Below are 26,223 nucleotides of genomic sequence, written 5' to 3'. Positions count from 1 at the left end.
AACTGCTTTCCCAAGTACCATAGCCTTTTCCTACCTATTTGGGGCAATTGCATAAGAGTTATTTCGTCGTCGCTGTCTCTACTAGACAAAGTCAAACTATAAACGAATAAAATTACATTATTAATTTTATCACAGTTTATTAAAATGTTACTTAACTATTTCACCGGTATTTTATTTAATTGCAGTATTTCACATTTAATTTAATTTTTGATATTTGTTATTTCATATAAAATGCCTCTTTTTGTTACTAAAATACTCCAAAGACTTAATGTATATAATTAATACAATGCTTTTTTTTTTTTTTTTTTTTTTTTTTTTTGGTGGCTTCGACACCACCCGCCCGTCCCGCGCGAGCCGACCAAAGCCACCCCCGGGAAGAGACCTAGAGCGCCCACCAATGAAATTTCGTACTAAAAATTACTGTTTGTTTTAATGTCACAATGGAAAAACGCAATTTTGAATAATTTTGCATGTAATTTCGAACTAGGTTGTTTCACTGCCCTATCTAAACGGAATATAAAACAGGTTTTAGGTGAATATATTTCCAATGAATGAATTATTAGGCGTTGGTTTGGAAAGTTTTCTTCGGGAGTTACGACCTAGGAAACCAGCCCTGCGGAAGAAGATCAATCGATGACGAACTTCTTAAGAATCTGTGTAAGAAATGAAGAAAAATAGAATGGTTTATGGTTAAGGTCTTTAATTTGGACGAAGAGATTGGCCATTTGGATCAAAAGTTGGTATTAAAATATTTTATTACTTTAATTAATATTTAAATATTTCATTAAAATATTTTAGAACATCAAACTTATTGTTGACTGCAGAGTTCCTCAGTCAAACCAAAGAAAATCTTTGCAAGTGATTTTGAGATTTAACAATATTCATTTTTGGTCCTTTGACAAACACTTTTCAAATCTTCATTCTACAAATCCCATTAGAGTAAAAGTGAAAGTTATGATAAAACAAGTATTAATTAAATAGACAACATTTTAGCATTAGCGTACGTACAATGAACATTTTCTCCACTCTTGTTTTTAATTGTTTTTGTTGTATATTTCCTATCTCATATCTGTTACCGAAATGAAAGTAGTTGTAACGTACTGCAAATTAAAAAGAAAAATAAAGACTATAATAAAATGAATTAATAAAGTTTTGAAGAATATTTATGAAAGGTATTGGTTGAAATAAAAAAATCAGAGTCACGAGCGGGATTCGAACCCACGACCTTCGTCTCAATACGCCGCTGGTGTAACACTTAAGCTATCGTGACTTCGATCCGCTGGGGCACTAATTTCCCATCTCATCCTCACCTCTCGAGTTTTCCCTCATTTTTACCATTTTTCATATGTACGTACGCTAATGCTAAAATGTTGTCTATTTAATTAATACTTGTTTTATCATAACTTTCACTGTCAGTAGGAAATCGCGCGGCCATCTTCTCTTCAATTGGCGAGCAGGGTGGAGGGTATTCTTCGGGATGCGAGTTTTTGAATGTACTGATTTACGGTGGTTGGGAGGATTTTGTGGAATTTTTGATGATGGGAGCAGATTTCACTTTGAACAAAAGCGATATTTACGTCTTTATGTGTAGTCACGTTCGATACATATCAAGAATTTTTCGTAGGATTAAGGATTGAGCATTTTTATCTGCGGTGGATGTTGTAATATTTGGCTGAATTCCGAAAGTCCATATCGGCTTACCTAAGCAGCCTTTTATTTTTGAGAGGTAAAACAGAACTTTGCCGAGAAGTCATGCAAGAGCCCTATATCGTGTTATTACTTCTTGACGTTTCAGTCACGTGTGAGGATTCCACAGGATTGTCAAGCGTTTGTCGACGTACAGTCCGAGGTACCGCACCTTGTTTGCACTTGGAAGGGGAATATTATTCAAATCTAATGGAGGTTTTTTTTTTATGGAAAGTGAAGTTAATGTGTGATTTTTTTCCTGCCGATTACCAGCTATTGCCGGCTTCTTACGTTTTATCTATCTCGCATTTGTTTTATTAACCATATCGTTAACGTTTAACCCTTCCACATTCGATCAATATATCTTACATCAATTAAAATACACATTCATACTATATAAAAGATTATCTAGCCTAAGTTTGGCGGTCTTAGGAGTGCTCGATATGTGCTAAAACCCAACCCCTATTTGTCTGTGATAAATTTGATCCTTTTCTTTCACAGACACTAGCAGTGTGAGATGTTGAAGGTTTGGAATGAAAATGACATGAATTACTAAAGAGAATCGCTGCTGTATCGTCTGCAAATGTGAAAGTGGCTTGAGCATGTAATGGAATGTCAATGTGTACACCAGTTAGAGTGTGGGGGCCAGAACGCTTCCATGAGGATCACCAGCGTCGATAGAAAATTGCATACAATGGCTCGGAAAAACTGGGTAACCGTGCAGTATGAGCTAGTAAGTGGAGGGAAGGTTGTCCTTGTGAATGAACAACAAGTCCGGGTGTCAAACTCGATCAAAAGCTTGGCTTACATCGAAAAAGGCTTCAGAACAGTACTGCCCCATCTCCCTGGAGAAAGAGCTAATGTGTACCACGCGACGGCACTGTTGGATAGTTAAATAGCAGTCGGGAAAACCAAACTGATGTCCTGGGATTATATTTTGAGAATTTAGGCTGGAATTAATCCTTTTTTATAATAAGAGCTTTTCTAAAATTTTACCTAAAATAGTATGTAGACTTATTGGCCTATATGAAGAAGGTTTTTTTTTTTATTGGCCTTATGATCTTGCATATTAGGTATGAATTCTTGTGTGTTCAAAATTGGGGGTTATCGGGAAAAAAGGGCCAGAGGCGACGGTGAGAATCGAACCCACGACCGCGGCGTGAGAGTCTCTCATGCTAACCACTCGGCTACCGCGGTCCCCCAGTACAATGTGTTGGTTTTTTGGCTTAAGAGACATTCGTATATACAAGTTTTTCCATTTTTTATAGAAGTAGTTTATACGAAGATCAGAATGAAATAGTTCTGGCACAAGTATAGTACTGTCCCATCTCAAGGGTGGAGGAGATAATGATTACCGCACGATGGTATTGTTGGATGCTTTATTTATTGAGTTATTTGTTGAAATAGTCAGGCAAATAATGCCATTTAAATACATATCGTAGCATAGCAAAAAAAATTTAGAATAATGATAAATAAAACATAACAAAATTTTTTTTGTGTGGTGATTAGTGACCGTTAATCGATATTTATTTAGAAATGGTGAGATGCGGTCTGATGTGATGTAGGTTTCAGAAAAACATTTTCTTTATCGTGCCACACAAGAATGGCACAATTACACAGAGACAAACACTTCGAGTGAGTAGAAATACTTTGATTGAATATGTAAAAAATATATTTTGCATTGTATAAATTCACTTTTCCACATCCAAAATGTAATTGTAATATGTAAACAATGTTCGTAAATCCCAGGCCCTGAAGATGATCTCAATAAAGATCGAAACGTTGGCACGATAAAGAAAATGTTTTTCTAAAACCTACATCACACCAGACCGCATCTCACGATTTCTAAATAAAAATACATAACAGAATTACTGCCAAAACAAATCTAGATCCATAATTACAAAAGTAGTAGAGATGCAATCATCATCCGGTATTATAATATGTCACAATTTTAATTTTAATGAAATATAAATATTGAAACAAATATATAGATTTATATATATAATTATAATATTAATACGAGAAAGAAGGTCAAATAAATAAAAATATAGGTACCATTTAAATATCACAAAAAGTAATAAAACAATTAGAAATAAATACTTAATAAAATAAATCTAAATATAAAAGTGATGTAATTTTTTTAAACTAATGCTTGAAAAAAAGTCAATCTCATATGACATTATAATTTCAAGACTCATAATTTTGGCAATGTGAGTATTTTTGAAGTAATGTGTTGTTGGAAGGATGTTGGAAAGGGAGCGTGACTGCGTGTGGAATAGGATGGAATATTAAAATTAATTAAATGTAAAATTTGTTTACAGCTAATATGATTGTGAAAATTTTTATACAAAAACATTATGTCCAAAAGCTCACGTCTGTATGAAAAGTAAAGTAAATTGATTACTGTCATTCATCAGATTTAATCCTCAATCTGCATGTAATGAGTTTTTATTTTATTTATTTTCTTTTTTTGGTGAGTGTATATAGAAGGGTAGCCTGAAAAAAAATGGCCAGGGGGCCGAATCGAACTCATGACCGCTGAGTCAAGCCGAGTTTATCACTCTGACCAGCGTGATTTTTAAGAACTTATTTTGAACCTTCTGAATGCTATCAGAGTGGGATTCCTTATAAGGAGACGAAACAATAGAAGCATATTCAAGTTGTGAACTAAAAAGAGAGCAAAAATATATGTTATGGCCTTAATATTAAAAAAGTGCTTGTTGTGACAGTTGGTCATCAGTCATTTTTTTTCTTTTGTACCAACTCGATAGTTTACATTCAAAATTCAGCTCAAGAGCGTTGACAATGGCGCGGCGCGGCGCAGCGACCATTTACAATTGACACAATCGTGATTGTTTCCGTGAATTTCTGGATCTAGGCACATGAGCACGCAACATGCTCACGTCACTCAAAGAGAATAGAGAGAACAAATTGAAATGTCGATGTGTAAACAACGGCATGTGGATAGGATTTGCTTCAAGCTTCATTGTTATAGTAAAACCCTCGAGAAAAAAAAATCAATCCCGACCCAAACCCCCAACAGCTATCTGCAATCAAAGCAGTCGTGCAAAAAAATTTTGTATTTAAGATACCAAATTGTGGTGTACGCATGTAGTTACCACGGTACCCGCTAGATGCCACTACCGGTTATGGAATGGTCTTGCCCTTCCCTCTGCAGCCTATCAGAGTTGAACCCTTTCATTCATAAGCAGGGGCACTGCCCCACTGACTTCACATTCGTCTCCCCGACGAGGTCTCTCTAATCACTAATCGAGCACAATAGCAACAGCAGACTTGTCTCCCCGACGAGGACTCACGTCACACCTTGAGACTCCTCTACCCTGCTAGCTCTCGCCATTCGTTAATGGAGCAAGATCTTATTGTACGATTTGAGTCTCGAGACTCGTCTACCCGACGAACTCTCGCCAATCACTAACGGACCACCGACAATGACGACAGCAAGAGTATTCAAAGCATTAGCCTAGATCTCGCCTTCTCAGCACACCCAACATGGCCATACTGGCCAACTGCTGCACCCTAGTCCCTTCAACTGCTGCAGAGTCAACCTACTCACGGACCGCGTACATCGGCCAACGGTTCTCTCGGTCACTGATCACAACCAACGTCACACACGATCCCGGCCTCGATACTTCGTCTCAACGCTACAAAAAAAACACCGGCTCTTCGCCTGGCTCTCTCACATTCACAAAAATGTCCTATATATTGGAGGAAGATGGTGTGTGAAAATAGTTATAAAGATAAACCATAAGAAAACCCATCTCATACATTTACCTTGAAGAAGGAGAGAAGAAGGAAGCTAAATCTAAAAGGACCCGTTACAAAAGAGGAAGCCTTACTTTTTACAAAGAAACGAAGTCCTTAGGTATAACCCTATGGATCTCTAGTATGGTGGCCAAAAACACTGAACAAGGATACGGTACAACCTATAAAGTCTTCAACGATTTTGAATCCTTTCCTATACCCAGGCCTGACAGCATCTCCAATCATGGTAATCGAACGGGGAAAAAAACATGACGGATTCAATTGAAATTTAAACGTTAGTCCACTTTGCTCTATGCTTTTATTAAATTTTGTTTTAAACGACACGTGTCTTTGATTTTTATTTTACAATTTTACATACGGATCCGCATCTGGCCAATCTGTCTTTCATAAAAACATTAATAAAAAATAAGAGTTTAAATATTTGGATGGGGAAACAGACAAAGCGTATAATGAGGCAGCAACCAGGTCAACCCAATTCTATTAGTCCAGTAAACGTGATAATATTAATGACGATTGGTTTTAAAACTTTTTTTTACGTCTAGCCTATATATTAGTACATATTACAAATGTGATCACAATTTTTTTCACACGGTCACAGCATTAACACTAATACTGGCACTCAGTGTGAGGGATTAAGGGGGAAGGAGATTTTGCGGCCATCTCGATTGAAGCAATGTGACAGTTCTTGTTGTGGATAGTGCGGTTAGTGGCGTAGTAAGGAGTTTTGACGAATTTGCTAATTACGTTCGATTATACAACGGATTGTTGGATGTTGAACGGCTTGGGAGAACCCTTCAGTTCCACTGCGTACGTCCAAAAAAGACGCAGTAATGTATTGCACAAGGTTAGTTCAGTGTTGATGATGAAGATGGATTTCAGTCCTAGACGTCTTCGTAGTTGTCCAAACCTTCTGTTAAGGTGTGGTCTTTTAAGTCTTACGTGAGGTTCCACATGAGGTTGCTTGACGAGAACTTGAATTGAAGTCAGTATCCCTTTGTTGTTGACGTATAGTATCTCGTAAAATAAACATGGAAAAATCGTTACGCACTGATCTCTCCCAAATAACAACATATACATACTATTGGTTCCTAGACGAAAAAAGAAAGGTCCATATTTTCAAGGATACGAACTGTTGACCATATTTTACAATTGTCTTGATATAACAGGGATCCATTACAACGATGGAAACCGCTCTCGACCTTCCACTCTTATTTATGTATAAAAGGTGGCGTTTGAGAGTGCCAACAGACCCCTGAGACACAAGAAAATAAAGTCAGTTCTAAGGAGAAACAACCACAAATTTCTGTAGATAATTAAGATGACCATGCTGGCCGGGGGGGAGGCCGCGGTATCCGAGTGGTTAAGGCGTCAGACTCTCGTCTAGTAGATCTCGCGGTCGTGGGTTCGATCCCCACCGTCGCCTCTAGCCTTTTTCTGACGCCTTACCGGTGGCCGCAGTTGAAAGAAATTGACACGACACTCATCAATGGAAGGGGCGGGATCGGATCTCAGCGACCCTGAATTTGGTCCCAACCCTCTTCAAAAATGAGTTTCTTCAATGGAAGAACACCGGTACAACGGGGGCTCAAGTTCACATTTGTGTTGCGAGCCCTCCCCCAAAATATGGAGCCAAGGATAAAGTACAATAAGCTGTACAGCTCAGCTGCAGTGCTCAGGGGGAACTCCTCCAGTCCCTGGTAGATGACCATAACGGTACGTGACAAAATGAGAGGAAAACTCAACTATGACAGGCCCTTCCATGTGATCATTAAAAATATAGAACTTTGGAAAAATGATAGCTCCAAGTTTCATAAAGGGGCTAGGTAGTAAATGTAGGAGTAAAAGGGCCGAACTATAACCTAGCCAAACTCCTTGGACTGTGCCAACTATTTTCAAAGGTCTCCTGTACTCAAGAGTACTCTCAGATTCTTGGAGAGTCAAACAGCAATAACGTCACTAAGAGCGTGTAATTACAACTCCAAGCATGTCTGGAAATCCTAATGACTCTAGGAAAACACAAAAACTTTAAAATTGGTTCAGGGAGATGGAGGGAGAGAAGGAAAGTGAACGGGCTGACCTACTATCCAAAAAAGGGACTTCCCTGTGGTCCTGAGCGATAGCAGCGAAAGATTAGGCTATAATCTGTATAGGACAACGTTATGTCACCTCTAGAAAGGCTCCCGTACTACATGGTTTCTCAAACGATGAGGATATGTAGTCTACAATGCGTTACACCCGCAGGGTTGTGGAACGTTGACAGCAAAAGCCAAATGGGCGCTCTTGGAGAAGGTTGAAAGAATTAAGTTAACAGATCAATTTTTCTTTTAGCGTATTAGAAAGACGAAGAAGTATTGTGCGTGATATAATGTTGTACACGTAGGAAAATTTTGGCTTTTTTAGTAAATTTACGGAGGATTCGGGGCGTGATGAGGTCAGGATATATTTATCTTAAATTATATTTATATTTTAGTATTTACGAATCCTACTTCGTTATGATCAGTTTTGAGGTTGATGTGGGGAGTACCTCACTAAGACATTGGGCGAAAATGTTAGCTTTTTCATGATCGGACATGACCCATGTTCCGTCATTGTGAAGAAAGGAAAAATGTGGTAGCTTAGGATTTTTTTATTGCTTTCCAGATAAGAGGTGGTGAGGCAGGATATGTGGGAATGGAAAGTTGTATTGCGGAAGGTAATAATTTTGGCTTGATTTTTGGTTTCGAAGGTTCGTAATGTGTGGTAGTTATAATTCAATAAAAAAATAATTGTGTACAATCAACATTGTTTTGCGTGCACGTGCAAAATATCCACTATTTCAAACAAGTATGTATGTACTACTATTAAAATACAATTTTCAGTCGGAGTGGTGTAGGTCTGAATGGTATTTGCAGTTTTCTCCACTTCCAGCGCGAGAAACATTATTTCACGTGCCTCCTATGGAATTGGCCCTGGCTGAAAATCGAAAGCCCCTCTTTCCCCTTTTATCTCAAAGAACATACAGAGGGCGTTTATACCGAAAAGCTCGGAGGTAATTGAATGAAATGCAAATAGTGGACAAATTAGAGAAGGTGGTTTAGCAATTCGATGCCGCTGCTTCGCCCTCAGGATCAAAGTGGGTCCAAATCAAAGGCCACTTACGTCGCAACTGAGAGAACAGACGCACCCAGGTTCAATGATAGTTTTGGCATTCTCATGCATAAGATTAACATAGCCAATACTCTGAAAAGTTCACGACGGCGATGCGCTTTCTCAAATATTTCACAATGTGAGAAGCAGTTCGACCTTTCAGCCATAAGTGAAATTATTATAAAATCATTTTCAATATTATTATGTGTATTACATGTGTTTCCTGCTTTGTCTTTCAATGAAGTTTACTAGATATTTACTAGTTTATATAGTGTACCACTCTAAAAATAATTAAAGTAGTAAATTTACATAGGTTTCTTTTTTGTTGCGGGGGGTCGTGAAAAAAAGCCAGTGGCAACGGTGAGAACTGAACCCTCGACCGCGGACTAACTCTAAGACCCAAGAGACAAGCGCGGTCCCCTAGTACTAGGCCTGTCTGTCACTTTCCTACTCTAGCGCGTATAATCAGTGACCCCTCTGTTTAAGATGGTTATCGCACAAGAAGTATCTGATGACCAATCCTCTACACAGTATACATTGCAGACATTCCTTTCTGAACCGATCCTAATTTATGCGGATTTTTTTTTTTTTTTTTGATACCAAGGACTGGAGGAGTTCCCTCCTGAGCACTGCAGCTGAGCTGTACAGCTTATTGTACTTTATCCCTGGCTCCATATTTTCGGGGAGGGCTCGCAACACAAATATGAACTTGAGCCCCCGTTGTACCGGTGTTCTTCCATCGAAGAAACTCATTTTTGCAGGGGGTTGGGACCAAATTCAGGATCGCTGAGATCCGATCCCTCCCCTTCCATTGATGAGTGCCGTGTCAATTTCTTTCAATTGCGTCCACCGGTCCCCGTAGGCGTCAGAAAAAGTCCAGAGGCGACGGTGGGGTTCGAACCCACGACCGCGGGATCTACTAGCCGAGAGTCTGACGCCTTAACCACTCGGCTACCGCGGGCCCCCATCCTCAGTTCTCATAAAAATCCTGCCATCTTAACCATAAACTTGCAAACCCTCTGCACATCCCTTGAGCAGTAAATGACAGATGGCAGTAAATAAACAAATATGTTCATATGTTACTTTCACCTTTCGGATACTCTACTACAATAGTTACCCTCTCCCACCAGCTAATGTTGGCCGCTATCTTGGGCTATACATTGCCCCCACACACGACAGAGAAGACAAGAACTTAGATGATTCAGACTTCTTAAAGATTGTTGGACAATCGACGATCGGGGTTGAAGCATATTGAAAAGAAAAAAAGCTCAATTTTTCTGGCGAGCATTTGACGAACATAAAATTATAATTAGTGATTGAACTATGAATCCTAGAAAACTGTAATTTTCATTACCTACCTTTTCAATTCTGCCCTTAGAACAACATACTTCCATCACAATAGAAATTTTTCCTCATCCGACTGATTCCAAAGCTTAAAAACTAGACAACCTTCCATCAGCCTTCCGTTCAAGTCTGTTACTTATAATGGGCCAAATCCTAGAAAAACTTCCGCTTAAATTAATTTTCCCCATCCTTCATTCCTGAAAGTTTATTCCTGACCATAAGTTTGGACGTTCTCAATCCACTATTCAACATTGCCTTTGCGGTAAACGTTGTAAGCTCTTGAGCAAAATTTGTGATCCGGTGTATTCATAGTTATGAAGGAAGTCATTCATCGAGAACAACAATCGGGGCTGCTCTGGAAGCTTAATAGAATTTTATCTAATACCTGATTCTAAAATTCTACAGAATACCTACAAGCCGTCAGTGGCTCACTATCAGCTAGCTATCACACAGATCCAGGGGTACCACAAGTATTTTAAGACCCATTATGTACGCAGTATACACCGCATTCCTACCCTTTCTGAAACGATCCTTACGGTGGATAATACGGTTCTCCATAACTCTCATAAAGATACAGCCATCTTAACCAGAAACAAGCAAACCCTTGTTACATCCCTCGAGGAGTGATTCAAACGGTGGAATAATAAACCAAAATATCCATTCACCCTTCGGACCGACCACTGCTGCCATGTACTGCAATAGTAACCTTCTCCCACCAGTTAATGTAGCCCGCTATCTTGAGCTATACATTGACAAAAGATGGAACCCCAACAAACGACTCAAAAGACAAGAACTTAGACGCTTCAGACTTGTTAAAAGATTGGTGGACAAACGATCAAAATTGACTCTACAACGACTCATTTATATTACTGTTTTGGGATCCATTTGGTCATACGACATCGAGGTTCAATAAAACGTTTCAACCTCCAACGAATCCAGTCACTACAATACAAATCCTCAAATTCATCGTCAATGGTCCTTTCGACTAAGTAGGTACTTGAAACAGAGAAAAATTGCTAGGTTCGCAAACAATTATTATATCAAATAGCCCTCCTGTCAGAAACCTTTCAACCCTCACCCTACCAAATAATCCTCCCTGACGACTGAAGGGTTAATGGCCTTGCGATCTCCAAAGTGAAGGTAAAAATGATTAACGTTAATACAAAGTACTGACTATTAGTATTCTCTTTTTTTCTTGTTTATTTTTTTCATTATGTTTTGTTTTGTAAATTGTTACCAAATTTACTTAAGCTCAGCAATTATCGCAAGTAAAATTGAAAAAAATAATTTAATAAAAGCTCGTATTTAATCTTTCACATCTCGTTAAACAGTTAACAGTTTGTTGAAATTTACAAAGCTTTTACATTGAATTTGCCAAGGAGGGTGTAATGTTTTGAGCTCTTTTCCGAACAATCCGAAAATACGAGGTTTATGTAATGTGCTACCGTGCTTAAAGAAAAAACTTCCCATGAAAATATCTAGCCATACGCTCTGTCATACAAATCAAAAACGTTCTGAAACGGTGTCGAGCTTCTTTCTACTGCATCAACTCTGAAGTATTGACCTTCCCTAAGGCTGCACACCACTTTTGAGCAATTGCCCATTTCCTTAAGTGAAACGATTTCATACATCGAAAGGCGTAAAACCTGGAATTATGGAAATGGAATGAATTGGGCTGCAAGATGTTTGTTGGAAATATGATTTAATTTTAATATCATCTACATATTTCGCTCCTTCTTACCTAATACGTCTCATCAATGCTTGTGCAGTAAAAACACTTAAGAGAGGTTGCACTGGCATAAAGATCCTCACATGATCGGATAGCCAAGAATCTATTAAAACATTAGATTTTAAAAAAGCTCACATCAAAATTAGTGAATGCACCCAAAAACGAAACAACCTGATGATATCTAGACTACCAGGACACATAGGAAGTTCGTGTTAAAAAAGGCAGACACGCTCACCTGAGGGGGATCTGCCAGACCATTTAAACCCTGAACCTATACTCGGAATAAAACAAACATAGAATTTTCCATCACAGAATGTATCCAAAAAAAAGGAGAAAAGGAGATATGGATAAATCTGAGAGGTGCTAGGCACAATAACTTTATGTTAAGGTAACGCTCATCAAGATTGGCAAACTCACTGCTACAGTTAGAGAGGGCTAAATTTAAACCGCACTACTGATCAATTGCATGTGAGTAAACATCTACATAACTTCACTAATTTCGTGGTCCGCTTGACCAATTAATACATTACAATTAATTAAGGTTTTTAGTTGAGATGAAAAAAAGTTAATGGCACGAGCGGGATTCGAACCCACGATCTTCGGCTAGATACGCCGCTGCTCTACCACTTGAGCTATCGTGACCTCGATCCACTCGGACATCAACTTCCAATCTCAACCCCACCTTTTGGATTTGCCATCCTTTTTGCCATTTTTAAAAATGTCGTGTAATCAGATTGGATTCTCGACGACAAATGAAATGGCCATTTCACTAATTAGTGAATTAAATGATTTAAAATGAAGTATAATTCACTAAAGCTCTCCGTGGTCATTTCATTTGTCGTCGGGAATCCAATCCGATTACTCGACATTTGAAAAATAGCAAAAAGGAGGGAAAACTCATAAGGTGGGGTTGAGATTGGAAGTTGATGTCCGAGTGGATCGAGGTCACGATAGCTCAAGTGGTAGAGCAGCGGCGTATCTAGCCGAAGATCGTGGGTTCGAATCCCGCTCGTGCCATTAACTTTTCATCTCAACTAAAAACCTTAATTAATTGTAACACTTACATAACGTGGATCCAGGATTCAATTATGATCCTGTTTGGAGATTAGACAACGTGGAGAAGGACACAGCCACCCATATCATATTAGAATGGGAAGTAACCGCTCAATGACGACATAACATGGGATACAAAGAAAACCCAGGGAAAGGAATAGTAGCAGTGACGGTCAGTGACCTAGTAATTTTTAGGAGAAGTTCGAGTCTATTGCAGTAAGGAACTAGAAAATACAATAAGCCAGAATGCTGCAGTGCTTGGGAACAGTAATCCCCGACTTTTTGCTATCCATATTCACTATCATCATCCCATCATTCTGTATGATTTTTGCAGCTGAAGCTACATCTATAAGGGAAGCTGTAAAGTAAATGAAAAAAATGAAAACCGATAATCTTTGTGTTCCCTGAGCGTGTTACGTGCCGGACTGCGGGATGATGGTTGACTTTTCCAGAACCAAGGAACTAGGAAAGTACAATATGCCAGAAGGCAGCAGTGCTTGAGGTCTATTTCTGTATATTTCGTAGTTTCCATATTAATTTCGTATGAGGAGTATAAAACAGCTACCCATATCGTCTTCAAAATGGGAAACAACTCCTTGGAGACGTAACCTGGGATACCAAGATTAACCTAAGGAAAGAAATTATAGCGACGACAGTCAATGACCTAGTACTTCTAAAGAGAAAGATCAATTCGACAGCGCTGAACTAAGGAACTAGGAATGTACTGCAAGCCAGAAGTCTGAAGTGATTGGCGTACAAAATGAAGTGAAAGGCTGCCTAGTATCCATTTTCAACATCATCAAAGACTGTTGCTAAAATTCCTCTAACCTTCTCTCGAATCATCGGTTTAGCTTTCGCTCCAACCATTCCACAACCAGTACGTTTTTAGCGTTTTAAACCGTATATGCTCCGTTCTTGAGTACCAAGAATTTTATGGGAGCCTCTCGTGATGTGGCATAAGAGTATGGTTCACCTTGTTTTTCACCTTGTTCACGTGATTCTCTGCTCGTACTAACAGTCAGTTCTTTTGGGTATAAAAAGGATCACTCCAAATGTTGCTCATTGGCCGCGGGAGTATCACAGGGCAATATGCTCCAAACCATCCTTTATATCCTTTGTACTGTGCTACATTACTGTTCCCACTACATTTATCCTTCTCGTATCCTTTACACACACGGGCCCCGATCGTACGGTTGCTTAATAAGATCTTAAAGGGGCGTCGGTGGCCGCAAGGTTTAGTCTTTGACAAGGCGCTCATCACTGTAAGGTAAAGGTCCCGGGTTCGAATCCAGCTGCCCCGCATTCGAACCCGACATACTTACAAATGGGCTTATGGGCTTCAAAGACATATCACATGTATAACAGATTGGTGTACAATGGAAAATGAAGATAAATGAAGACCTCGTCAGTTGTACACTCCGAAGCCTATCTCCTCTCACAATTTTCTAGAACAATCTTCCTATCCCCAAATCCAACTGCGTTTCCTTAGGTTCCACCTAGACTCACGCTGAACAGCGACTGAAACGACCTAAACAGACGATACGGTTTACCAACTTATAGGATGACAATACAAGCTATAGGAGGGTTGTCGGTGGCCGGAACGGTTTAGGCGTTGACACGGCACTTATCACTGTAAGTTAAAGGTCCCGGGTTCGAATCCAGCGCCGCTGCATTCGAACCCGACATACTTAAATGACGACATAAATGGGCTGAGGGTTTATATGACTTCTGCTGTTGCGAACCCTCGCAAAAAAATGTATTACAGAAAAGCACCTTTTTCATTTTGTTACCGATGTTTACAGGTTTATTCCGGCCATCTCCAAGTCTTGGGTAAATGACCAACAAATATCGATTGGAATGGCTTTTTTTTAAATTATATAATAAAAATGTAAAAATTGTTTTAATATCAAATATAAATATATAAAACGTGGTTTCCATGACGGGCAAAAAAAAACTTTTTTCCACATCCTACATGTATTTGTTAAATTTAAACGATGTTTGTAAATCCCAGGCCCTGAAGATGATCTCAGTAAAGATCGAAACGTTGGCACGATAAAAAAAATGTTTTTCTGAAACCTACATCACACCAGACCGCATTTCACGATTTCCGAACAATAAAAAAAAACTGAGACAAAAGTACCGGAACACCTACATATTAGACATTTTGCGCAAAATTTTATCAGCGTTAATAGTTTTCGATGGGGAAGTTGAGAAATGAAACTTTTGTATCGCGACAGCCGGGGAACAGGAAAAATATATCGGAACACGCCGTTTCCAGTGCCTAGAGACGTGTTTCACAACAAATATTGCTAGGTATCTACAAGGTTTATATTTTACAAATGCCTGGAGTCAGTTGAACCACGAATTATTTCAAAAAAGTACTAGGTAAACATTATGATTTAAAAAAAAAAAAAAAAAAATGTCGATTGGAATGGGTTTTTAAAAATTATATAATAAAAATGTAAAAATTGTTTTAATATCAAGTATAAATCAGGTAATTCATGCTCACATAAAGTTTAATATATTTTTATACATTCATGTTTTTTTATTGTATGCGTGATGAAATTGTGAGATGTGAATTTCTATCCTGCTATTTTTATAAGATTTTGACAGGATGGGGAAGTCTGGGAAATTTTATTTGAAATTAGGCAGCTTTTTTGACTCAAAGGGAGTGGGTAACGGGGATGATCGGGATTCCTAATTCCGGGTTTATTCAAAGGGTACAGTCACTGATATTAGAAAGGAAGTTAATTAATATGTACAATTACAAAGGGAAATGGAAAATATAAAAATTAAAATTTCATATTTATCTGTTTTATGATATCTGCGTAGCTAAGGCCGAGTTTACATGAGTTTGTTTTGTAATTAATACTGTGTGTGTCTTTGTAATTTGTAACCATATCATTTTCAAACGAAACTTTATAGAAATGGTTTGCATTAACAGAGACACACACAACATTAATTACAGAACAGACCTATGCAAACTCAGCCTTAGTTGTGCCAATATATTAAAACAAATAAACTATTAAATTTTAAGTTTTATAATTTTCGTTACCTGTTGTTCTCGTACATATTAATTAACGTCTTTCTAATATCAGTCAACTTCAAACTTCAAACTGCCTCCGACAGGTTAATCACAGTTATCAATTGGTAAAACCACTGCTTTGGATTTACACGCGTTAATGGGCACTTTATAACCGCTGTGATTAATGCCTGCTTATGTTTAAGGCATGCTGTAAGGCGAGGCATGATGTGAATCCAATGCATCTTGTCTTGTCAGTCACCTGTGACATAATTGAACCGGCCATTGTCCTATATTATCCTCCTTTAACTAATTGATCGGTTATTAGAAATAACATTAGAGCACAACAACTATAATTGAACTGTGTGCTAACACCCAAAGCTTTCATATGATCTGAATTGATATAATTTCAGCATACATGTTTGGGGAAAAAATAGTAATTATATCGATTTTTTTCAGGTTACACTACAAATGATTTGAGGATGTCTGGCAAAATTCGGCTAATCTGGTTTGTTCTACTTATCAAATCAGGTAAGATTTTTAGAATTTTTTAAAAATATTTTTTATTTTCTTACAAAAAGTTGTTTTTCCCTTGGAGTATCTTGTCAAGTTCTTCCAATTTTCATTCTACAAACGGGAAAGTTTTGTTTGTATTGTACTGTACACATTTATCAAGATGAGCCTTTTAGGGCGAAAATGTGTGCGAGCTTGAAATATTTCATCATTCAACTTGGAGCCACACTGCCTGTCTAGATTCGGACTTTCACCCCGAAGGGTTGTCACTCCCCGATACCCACCCTGGGAGTCATGGCCCACTCTATGTGGAACCACGGCGACAACGGGTGGTATAATGTGGTTGAGACTCGAGACCCCGAAACGGCTCACCTCGTGTTCTCTTCCACGGCCCTGTTTCTCAATCCGAATTCCTTCATTCTATTAGTGACCCCTCCTAACCCTTGGTTACAAGGGGGGTATCCGGGCACAAAATAATGGTGCAGCCCAGAGGGCGTGGCAACCTCTCTAAAGCACAAGCTGTCTTATGTCGGCCTCAGGGTCGGCAGGGGCGGCGGGTTAGCAGAGTCACACGAGGGCCAGTGCACCAGATCCTGTCTACAAAGATGGGGGAGGGTTGTATGGCCATCTGTACCACGGGGTGACTCAACGTTTTAAAAACCAGCCCAGAGTCACATTGGGATGGACTCGTGGTGGCTTGTGGTGACGCCCCTGGCGGGAACTTAGACAGAGGCTGTCTTCTATCTGGGACCTTTCGTGAAGCTTGCGTATGGCCAATGTATTACCCCCGTTCCTCACGGGAGACGTTGCGACCGGACGACAGCATGTAAGCGTTGAGGACGTCATGATCATGCTACAGTCCCTCGAATGCGTAAGTAAGCGATTGGAAAAGGGTAGTGATATCGGCGGTCTTTGACTCGAGTATGCTTTGCATTGTTGTGCGTATGACCGGCGTGGTACCCTTGGGGAAGCGAAGGATCGGACCACCTAGGCTAGACCTATGGCGTCCCTCGATTACGTGCAGCAGGTGTAGGCTGAGCTCGATAAGAGACCCTTTACCGTAGACAGTGCTCATCTAGGGGGTGGGTAGCAATCCCACTATAATCCGAAACTGTTGTCGGGGCGTTCCCAGAAGTTTCTACGCTGGAGGAGCCTCTACACTCAGAGAGATAGAGTCGCCTTCTCTATCTAGGGAGTACGCGAGGGGGGGGGGACGGGCTGATGTATTTCGGCCCGTTAGCCCCTCGCGTGCGGCGTACGACCCGACGCACAATGCGGGCCCGACCATTCGGAGTGGACAAGCGGAGAGCGTGGCTACTGACCCTTAGGGGCCGGGACACCACTACACCAATGCTGCGGCGGTAACACTTTTCCGTCGTATGCGGAGGTGCGTCAGCTCTCATCTTGAGAATCAAAACGTCCGATAAGGCCGTATAGGCTAGGTGCGTACGTTAAAGATCCTCTTGTCTTGTTGACGATGAGTAATCGGGAACCCAATGTCACTCCCCGATGTGCTGACCCCAGGGTCTATACATCCCTACGACGGCTAGGATGTGCCCCCAACGTATGCAAAATATAATCTAGCCTAAAAATAAATACAATCTATAATACAGTCGCACAAATAAATACATTCCCACATATTTGCATCGTTCTGATGTCGGTATACATTCCCACATATTTGCATCATTCTGATGTCGGTGGATTACTCGATATTCCTCCATCGACCTACACACAATAGTAATAAGCTATTCAGCTTATAAATATAAGTATTCATTTGAACATAAACACTGCTTGAGGGTCGTGACGTTAGATTTCACCATCAGCTCCTCACCACTCACATTAACAACATATTCGCAATCAAACGAAACACATAAAACAATTCTGTATACAATTAAAAAAAATCAAGTCCTCTAAAAACCCTAAAAAGCCCCCCAGCTTATATTATGTCATGATGCGCTATATTTTTCTAGAAAATGTTTCAAATATTTTCTGGCAAGTTTCGTCAACATTCCGAAAATTCACTCCACTCTTCCATGAGTTTAATATTAAAAATTTATTCAATATTTAGTTCTGCAAGTTGGAAAGTATAGAATACATACTATTGTACACTTCAGTATAAAATAAAATGTTTTGTATAAAAGATAACTGTTAAAAGTATTTATTATAGTCCATAATTTAGATTTGAAGATTTAGCTTTGTTTACATGGCAATTACCTGCGAAAATAAAACAAATTTTCAATACCTGGGCATTAATTTTGCACCAAGCCAATAATATACAGAATTTCTTTGGATATAATTTGAAATGAATGTAAGAAACATAGTCCAAAGACATTTTATTTTAAATAAAAGTATTTATTTTAAGGAGTAGCGTACATAATGACATAAATTAAAATTAAACATAAATTGTATAATAATAACCGTTAAATTTTCTTTTAATTTGCAGTACATTACAACTACCTTCAATTTGTGATAATTAAATTTTGTCTGCTTAAATAATGCTTGTGTGACTAACATTTAACTAATACTGCGTCTAGTCTCTTCAGTGAGTGAAGAGGGCTCCAGGGATTTTGACTGGATGCAATTTTTTGGGTTTGTTAGTTTGTAGTTGTACTACCTACTTTCCTATGCTTTGTAGGTTCTCCTCCGTACGTATGATACCAAGACCTAAAAAACCCTTCTCACCTCGCCTCCTCATATCGTCCTATTAGCCTTCTCCCAATTGGAGAAGAACTTGAAAAGCTTCTTCTACTTCGTCTACATCATTTCCAATCATCAATTTGGATTCCGCGGCTACCAGTCGACTATTCGCCAAGCCCATCGCGTTGTCGACACCACCTCCCTCGAATTTAAAGAATACTGTCCGGGTGTTTTCCTTGTCATATTCCAGTGATCGGGCATGGCATGAAGGCTTGTGTGGAAGCTAAAGCGCATTCTTCCATTTATATACTACCTTACCCTCAAATCCTTCCTAACAAACCGATACGTCCAAATCACCAAGTCACCCAAGGCTTCCTCTACCACATTGATGGTCTGACGTTACGGGGGTACGGCTACTCGTATCACAAACTTTGCCCGTAGATTCTACATTCAAAATAGCACCAAAAAGAATTAATTAACTAGGGTCTGAATCTCAACAGTTACGGAGTTATTTCCCTTTTGCAGATTTTTTAAGATTTCAAGATCCAGCTTCAAATAAAACTCCAAAACTAAAAGGTTTTTATTTTAATTGGGATTTTTTGGTTTCATCTGAATGTAGGATCTACTGGCAAAGTTTGTAACATGAGTAGCCGGATACCCTGTATTTTGATAATTTTGGATTAGAACAATCCTTATTATTAAGACCTTTGTTTATTCTACCCAAAATGGTTAGTAGGCTTATTTATTATATTATAATATATATTACACATATTATACAGGGTGAATTGCTACTCGTGCTACAAACTTCTCCAGTAGATTCTTCACCCTAAAATGAACAAAAAAGTTCATATTGACCATGGTCCGATTCTCAACCATTTCAGAGTAATTTCGCTTTTTATCGATTTTGAAAGATATCACGTCCTGGCGTCGGAAAATCGTGATATCTTTTAATCTAAACATTTCTCTTAAAATCTATAAGCACCGTTGAAATCCCCGTTAATTTTTAGAGAGAATCAAAATCATAATTCCATTGAAATTTTTTAATTTAATTTAATGCCCATTTAGTATGTAATGCTTAAGAAGTTTACAAACAGCTAGAAGGTCAAGGAAGAAAGACCCAAACGTTTTGCCACCTTCATCTTCTTATTGAAAAATTAACGGGGATTTCAACGGTGCTTATAGATTTTAAGAGAAATGTTTAGATTAAAAGATATCACGATTTTCCGACGCCAGGACGTGATATCTTTCAAAATCGATAAAAAGCGAAATTACTCTGAAATGGTTGAGAATCGGACCATGGTCAATATGAACTTTTTTGTTCATTTTAGGGTCAAGAATCTACTGGTGAAGTTTGTAGCACGAGTAGCAAGTCACTCTCAAACATTAGCAATCCTTGAACCACCATTTTTTCTCTTTTTGTCATCAACATCTTGGTCTCACAACCACTAAATAAGAAAATGACGAGTGCGTTGGAAGCGTTATTAAATCAGGTAGTTTTCCTCAAATTTGCTGCCTTCTGAGACTAAAATTAGAAACTCTGGATTACTTTATACACTTTCCGATTTACACAATTTTCCACTCTTTTTGTAGTTCTGGCTGAAATAAAACACAAAAAATTAGCCCAAACATTTTGCCACCGTCATCTTCTTATTGAAAAATTAACGGGAATTTCAACGGTGCTATTAGATTTTCAGAGAAATGTTTAGATTAAAAGATATCACGATTTTCCGACGCCAGGACGTGATATCTTTCAAAATCGATAAAAAGCGAAATTACTCTGAAATGGTTGAGAATCGGACCATGGACAATATGAACTTTTTTGTTCATTTTAGGGTGAAGAATCTACTGGAGAAGTTTGTAGCACGAGTAGCAATTCACCTTGTATATACACTGACAGGCAAAACATTTCTCCCAATTGATAGTTTTTTCATTTTCTCGATAAAAGAAAATTCTGCCCTTAATTTTTGTCATTGTTTTTACCTATAATATTTGTTTATGCTGTTTTAAATTGAGAATATCAATTAAAGGTAAACACACATAATCCTTTTTTATTAGGATAAATTATTTTTAAAATGTTTACTTTTTATAGAATTTAAAATGTATATTCAGTCTCATTTGAATTCTGAAGCAATGAACTGTTTAATTTTCATCTTTGTTTTCTTAATTTCAATTTTTTCAACTTAAAAATGCCACGCAGTGTTGAGGATGTTGCACATGGTGTGGCATTTATTTATGATGGACGTTCCATCAGGTGTGCGGCTATTGCCATTGGAGTTCCATACGAAATTCTGCCAGAAGCCTTTAGACGTTTTCGGGAAACTGGGTCCGATAGAAGGCCCGGTTCTGGACCCCCTAGGGTAACAGAACCACAGGATGACCGTTTTCTGATTTTGAGAATTTTGCGAAACTCACACCTTACTGTTGTTCACGATATTTATCAGCTCCAGGAAGTTCGAGGTGTCCAAATTTCTGAACGCATTGCTCCAAGAAGATTAAATCAGTACGCTCTTCGCACCGTAAGAGGACCAGAATTGACCAGAACTCACAGAGTTGCACGGCTCGAATTTGCTCGAGAACAGAGCCATGGTTTTTGGACGGTTAGTCTGCTGTACTTTTTACACATGAGTGCAGATTTGTTCAACGATCTCCAGGTGGGCGGAAAGGGTGTGGAGAGGCAAAATGAAAGGTACGAAGCCTGTAATTTTTCACAGAGCCAACCTTTTTTCAACGTAGCTCTGCGATGGTGTGGGCGGGAATTTCAATGGAGAGTCGAACAGTTGGCTGTTGTTCGTGGAGGGTCTTTGACGAACAATATGTGGATGAAATTTTGGAACATCATTCGTTCCCTATCTTCGAATGAAATCAGCGACAATTCTATTCTAATGCTCGATGCCCGTCCACATGTCGCTGGCATAGTACAAACGTACCTTTTTTTTTTCTTTTTTTTTTTAAATTGGCCTTATGATCTTGCATATTAGCCATAGTACGAATTCTTGTGTGTTCAAATTGGGGGTTATCGGGGAAAAAGGGCCAGAGGCGACGGTGGGAATCGAACCCACGACCGCGGCGTGAGAGTCTCTCATGCTAACCACTCGGCTACCGCGGTCCCCAATACAAACGTACCTTCAACAGTATAACATCAGGGACTTAGCCTGGCCAGCCCGTTCTCCAGAATTGAACCCCATCGAACATTTATTGGATAACCTCAAAACACGAATGAGAGCACGTCCATCACTTCCTGATAACTCCACGATTTTGAAAGGACTCTTCTCACGAGGAATGGGCCAACCTCCAGGAAAGAGACATTTCCAGACTGATAGAAAGTATGCCGAGGCGTCTTCGAGATGTAATTAAGGCAAGAGGAGGAAATACGCGATATTGAAATGTTAATTAAAATTCTAATTAAAACTAATTTTATCTGTCCGTCTTTTTTTGTTATTTTTCATTTTCCTTAGCAATTTACATTTTTTTAGACAAAGACTCAATTATTAAAAGTTAAAAAACATGAAACTGTATTAATGTATACAGTTTAACTGTATAAAAATATATACTAATCAAGTTATATTAAACACTGGGTGGAATTTTTTGCCTGTCAGTGTGTATTAATTACATATATTATATATGTTCTATGAAAAAGAATAAACTTTTATTTTTTATTTTATTTATTTTTATTTTTATTTTTTTGTATAGGGAAAATTCATATATATAAGTGTTTTCATGCTTTATAGAAGTAGTTTATACGAAGATCGGAATGAAATCGTTTGTAATGAATTTGATGGCTTTTTTGGATAGGTGTTGAAGGATTTTAGAAGTAATAGGGGGAAAAAAACAGGAGCTGTCTTTGATTTGAGATGTTTTATGGCGGAATGAACGTTGGAAGGTGAAAAAGGAGGGAAGGATAATGGAATAGAGAAGCGGGGACCTTGATAAGTTGATGATGATCTATGATGTTGGCATGTGTGGTGAACATGGTCAGGTAAGAGGCAAAACCATTCGCTTTCTCCTCGTCTGACTTGGCCCAATTGCCGTCATTGAATTTATATAATGTGTAGGTGATGGAGGAATATCAACATCTCGATCTGCCTCGGGGCTCGTTACAATGTTGGGACTGAGTCTCTTTTCAAAAGAAATTTGAAACCATTTATTAAAAACCTAGTTATGTCAACTTTTAGAAATTTTTAAGATATTGATTTACCTTATTTATTTTGACCTTAAAATAGGTCGAAAACTTGGCAGATAACCGTCGGATTTATTTTCTCACCCAGACCATAACGTGATTCAGAGGATTCACGATTAAAATTGGTTGATCCATGTAACACTATTTTACAATTTCTATTTCATTATATTCAAAAAATCGTGGGTTCGAATCCCTCTCGTGCCATTGACTTTTTTATCTCAACTAAAAACCTTAAATAATTGTTATTTAATTATTTTATTATCTTTCGAAATGTACATGTCGAAATGTGCCAATTTGTGTCATACATTGATTTTAAATTATCAAATTAATCGAAATTTAAGAAATGGCCAATCCCAACCGTAGAATGAATGGTTTTGAATCATTTTTATTCTATTTTTATGACTTTTTTTAGTCCCAACAGAGGGTGAACAGGGGAACTCAAGTTGTGTCGTTTCAGTTGGGTTGCTGGGCATTTTTAAATAAAAGGCCTCGGTTGAAAAGGGTGTAATCTGACAAAACCATTTTCTGCCGAGTTGTGGAAAGGGTTTGTTTGTGTTCAATCTTTATATTTTACACAACTGTCGTGTGGGGCACTGAAGAAAAAACATATTCTTTATTAAAAACTTAAAAGAAACCGGCTTTTAAAAAAAGTAGAGAATATGCTAGTCGAAATTAATTGCGTATTTATAAATTACCAATTTATGAAGAGTTAAAGAAAAAGATTTTTTTAAATATCTCTATTCATAAAAGCAAGATCAAAGACCGCTAGCATAATGGTACATTTCAATATGCCACCCTTTAAAAATGTAATTAAAAAATTAAAATTAGATGAGGGGCGTAAGGTTATAAGTCGGGTGAGGCAATAGATAACTTCAGTTTTGCAACTTTTGCTTCTGTCCAAACCAAATTGGTTTGTTTCAAGCACCATAGGAGATTAGTTTTTAAACATCATATTTTTTATTCATGTCGTTGAAAATATACCTCAAAGTATGTAGCACCGCCATTTAGTGATTTAATTGTTCCAACCAACAATCTAAAAGAATTTAAAAATGTCTTTTTCAACACATTTGTACAATTTTATGTCTGTTGGTTATTCGATTTATTTGGGCGCATAGTAAATTGATTTCAGCTTGGATTTGTATAGTCTCAAATTCGTACATGTACGTACGTATATTCAAAACTGTGTCGCGTTGAGCCTATTCTCGTAGTACCCTCACGATTCCAGCTTTTGCTATTTACAATAAATTGCCGGCAGACTGGAGAATCACCTTCCGCAGTTGTTGGCAGTCCGGGGACAGACCTCAGCCACAAGGTTGNTATCGTGCCAACGTTTCGATCTTTATTGAGATCATCTTCGGGGCCTTGTGTTGTCTCCATTTCTGCAAAAACGTTCTCTGTTTGATAGCCGATGCGAGTTTCTTCTCATTGTTGGTGATGTCCTTCAGAATACTTTTAGCTGCGTGTCCATATGTAGTTGAAATTTGTTCCTACCTACATCACACCAGACCGCATCTCACGATTTCTTAATAATTATCGATTAACGGTTACTAATCACCACCATGATTGAAAAATGTTAATTGGTCAATCGGACCACGAACTGTAATGTATTTATATAGCATTCATTCAATTAGAGGATGGAGTGCTCGATATTCCTCCATCATCCTTTACACATATCCCTTTACAAGTAGCCTAACTGATGGTCGATGGGGTGCTCAATATTCCGCCATCGACCCCCTCACATCAAACATTCGCGCTAATAAATACACTCACTCTCAACATAACCCTTACACGTACTAACTGAGGGTCGATATTCCGCCGTCGTCCCCTCTCACATAATAAAATGAGTGAAGGAATATTTACGTAATCACATTTTCTTTCAAAGCTCAACCCTATCAACTTAACCCTAGTTAATCCTGTCATTTAGCGAAAAACGGGTTAATTTTTCCAACCAACAATATACAGGAGTAAAAAAAATTTTCAAAAATTTGAGCAATTTTATAACTCTATAACCCTATTTATTTGATGCATAATTAATAGAGAAGAAGAAACTTAGCCAGATATTTACGGTACAAAATTTTCTAAAAGATGTCGGTACACCGTGAAATTTACAATTTTTGTTTAAAAAATAGTAACAATTATAAATTTGAGTAAGGTTTTTATCAAAAACCAATATATATATATTATCTTCATCAGTCAGTCATAGAATTATAAGTTATAAAAGAACGGGGCAATAAAACCTATTGCTCTATATTAAGACAAATTTTTTGAAAGCCAGTTTTGTACCTAGCAGTTATAACAAATAAACTTAAAACACTAACATTAGAATATGGAAGGAGTAAAAATACGATAATAAAGCCCAAAATATCTTCCCGTAATTTCGGGGTTGTAATTGAAAGATGTGTAAGAGCGGTAGTGTACAATTGAAAAAAGTTCTTTCCTTTTCCTTTCTTTCTTTCCTCGCCTGCGGAACGAGCGGAGATTAAGGGGGTGTTGGTAATCACAACTAACGGCGCAATCCTTTCTTCCGCATGCACTCGAACGGTTTCTTTTGCCCTATATTCTATTCGTATTTTGCAAATATAATCTTAACGATGTTTCGCCTACTGACAAAAAGGCCCGAAATTATTGGTGTGATCCAAAATTAAAATTAACCATTTCGGCATTCCCTATAGAGATGAAAATAAACAAGGTTCCAAATGATTTACTGATTAATATAAACTCAATTTTGTACATTGATATCGCTTCTTGCAGTACATCGGCAATTCCAGGTTATATAATTTAAAATAAATTACCGGAAGGACTCCAGAATCACTCACCTGGTATTGACAGAGCTGGGTCAGACGACGGTCATTTCAGCACCCAACTCAATACGTTTCTAGATTCAAACCCACTCGCTCTTAAATGCAAACTCATCTATTTACATACCATTAACATCACACTTATTATGTAATTAATTTAACTGAGGGTCGATGAGGAACTCAATATTGGGCCATCGGCCCTCAAACACAACCCATTCACGCTAATAAATGCATTCAGTCTTTACATACAGAAAGTATATATATATATATATATATAGCCAAATAATTCCTGTCTTGCTGGAAACCGTTGGGTGTTGCGGATTAGGGTCATACCACCTTTACAATACATGTTGCA

General features: G+C 38.2%; 1 protein-coding gene across 1 annotated transcript in view; it reads left to right on the top strand.

Moving 5' to 3' along the window:
- Positions 1-26,223, top strand: part of LOC106670715 (Down syndrome cell adhesion molecule-like protein Dscam2) — a 548,059-nt gene that overhangs the window by 252,317 nt on the left and 269,519 nt on the right. The window contains exon 2 of the mRNA XM_014401282.2: positions 16,203-16,274. Within this exon, the coding sequence (XP_014256768.1) occupies positions 16,226-16,274 (49 nt within the window). The 5' untranslated portion in view covers positions 16,203-16,225. The remainder of the gene's footprint in view (positions 1-16,202; positions 16,275-26,223) is intronic.

The sequence above is a fragment of the Cimex lectularius genome, unplaced genomic scaffold, assembly GCF_000648675.2.
Source record: "Cimex lectularius strain Harlan isolate CLEC.00 unplaced genomic scaffold, Clec_2.1 scaffold107, whole genome shotgun sequence".
NCBI classification, from domain to species: Eukaryota; Metazoa; Arthropoda; class Insecta; order Hemiptera; family Cimicidae; genus Cimex; species Cimex lectularius.
This window is presented reverse-complemented; position numbering and strand designations above follow the sequence as displayed.